The sequence below is a fragment of the Callorhinus ursinus genome, unplaced genomic scaffold, assembly GCF_003265705.2.
Source record: "Callorhinus ursinus isolate GAN/ISIS: 27379988/994484 unplaced genomic scaffold, GSC_fseal_2.0 scaffold21, whole genome shotgun sequence".
NCBI lineage: Eukaryota > Metazoa > Chordata > Mammalia > Carnivora > Otariidae > Callorhinus > Callorhinus ursinus.
This window is the reverse complement of record NW_027397083.1, coordinates 2,337,436-2,339,478: the sequence shown is the minus strand read 5'-3', so window position 1 is coordinate 2,339,478 and position 2,043 is coordinate 2,337,436. Positions and strand designations below refer to the sequence as shown.

General features: G+C 36.6%; 1 protein-coding gene across 1 annotated transcript; it reads left to right on the top strand.

Moving 5' to 3' along the window:
- The first annotated feature begins 257 nt into the window (after nucleotides 1-257).
- On the top strand, nucleotides 258-1,217 carry LOC112829509 (olfactory receptor 8K1-like). Its single transcript, XM_025879140.1, has one exon. The coding sequence runs from the start codon at nucleotides 258-260 to the stop codon at nucleotides 1,215-1,217; it is 960 nt and encodes a 319-aa protein (XP_025734925.1).
- The last annotated feature ends 826 nt before the right edge of the window (nucleotides 1,218-2,043 follow it).

Below are 2,043 nucleotides of genomic sequence, written 5' to 3'. Positions count from 1 at the left end.
GATCTCAGGGACCTGGGATCAAGCCCCACATGGGGCTCTGTGCTCAATTCACAGAGTCTGCTTGAGATTCTCTCTCTGCCTCTCCCTCTTTCTCTCCCCCTGCTCCTACTCTCTCTCACAAATAAATAAATAAATAAATAAATAACATCTTTAAAAAAAGGGTATCTGTATCTCATGCATAATATTTTAAATTTTCTTAGAAGATAGCATCTCAAATATAATACACGGTGATTTTATACCTTACATAGGTTACCAAGATGAACTGTATGGAGAAACAGAATCATACTGCAGCGAGTAAGGTGACTGAATTTATTCTCATGGGGATCATCAACAACCCTGGGATGCAAGCACCTCTCTTTGGAATCTTCCTCGTCATATGCCTGGTCACAGTGACAGGCAATCTGGGCATAGTTATCTTGACCCATTTGGACTCCAAGTTCCATACTCCCATGTACTTTTCCCTTAGACATTTGTCAATTACTGATCTCGGTTACTCCACTGTCATTGGCCCAAAAATGATGGTAAACTTTGTGGTGCACAAAAATACAATTTCCTACCATTTGTGTGCCACCCAGCTGGCAGTCTTTGAGATTTTCATCATCACTGAACTGTTTATTCTTTCAGCAATGGCCTGTGATCGTCACGTAGCCATCTGTAAGCCTCTCCTCTACGCAGTCATCATGGCCGAGAAGGTGTGTCGGGTGCTGGTCCTTGCTCCTTATCTCTACAGCACATTTGTGTTGCTCTTTCTCACAATTAAGTTATTTAAGTTGTCCTTCTGTGGCTCTAACATTATCAATTATTTTTACTGTGACCAGCTTCCTCTCATATCCATGCTCTGTTCTGACACGCGTGAATTAGAATTGATCATTTTAATTTTTTCAGGCTGTAATTTGCTCTTTTTCCTCTTGATTGTTCTTATATCCTACATGTTTATTCTTGTCGCCATTCTCAGGATGAATTCAACCGAGGGGAGATACAAAACCTTCTCCACCTGTAGCTCCCATCTGACAGTGGTGGATGTATTCTATGGGATATTACTGTTTATTTACCTGCAACCTAAATCCAGCCATACTTTTGATATTGATAAAATGGCCTCTGTGTTTTACACTGTGGTGATCCTTATGCTGAATCCATTGATCTATAGCTTAAGGAACAAAAAAGTAAAAAATGCTCTGAAAAGAACTTTAACCAATGGATGCAAAATTCCCACTTAATGTCTTACTATGCGGTTGCAAAGATGGGTCCAAAAATCTTTGTTTAATACTCTGCCAATCCACTTACATCATCAAAAAGTAGAAATGTTTTACCCGATTGTTTTTCTCTTTTTCTGGATAAAACACTTCCTCTTGAATCTCCCTATATTCTTCTTCACTCCAACTGAATAAATAAATAAACATTGTACCCAGATAATTTAAGTCCCAAGTGATGTCCAAGGTCATATTGGAGTTTATAGGCAAATCATATTGAACATAAGCTTGTAGAGGTTAAGAAAAAAAGTCTTAGTCAAAATAGAATAAAATTAATTGGAAAATTAGTAATGTATATTTTGTAACAGTCATTTTATATTAACAATAAGTAAGATTGAATCATGAAGAATGTGTAGGCTAGACAGGAGACAAGAAAGTAAGTAAATACATGATTATAACATAACATGAACAAATTGTTTCAAGAATCTAGGCTAAATGGAAAATAAAGTATATCACCTCAGAATGAAACTTTCAACTGGATTGAGTTCATATTTTCTATCTCAAGGATACAGTGGTCATTTGGGAAGATTTTTTCATTAAGAGCTTGAGAAAAATATTGGCTGATTCTGGGTCCTCCTTGACAGATCCTCACACAAGATAGCTAACTTTGATTTATGATAGCCTGCTGATAAGCTGATTTAAGATCAACAAACTCACCATAAAGGAGTTATATGGTTATCTACCAGAATGACATCAACATTATGAAAAATCTATAGCCGTAATAGCAAAGATTAAAGATAAATGAGACATTCATGTCTATTTTGTCTCCTTCTTCAGCCTGTATATACAGTGA

Coding starts and splice junctions, on each gene's coding strand:
- LOC112829509 (XM_025879140.1), top strand. CDS start 258: ATGAACTGTATGGAGAAACAGAATCATACTGCAGCGAGTAAGGTGACT.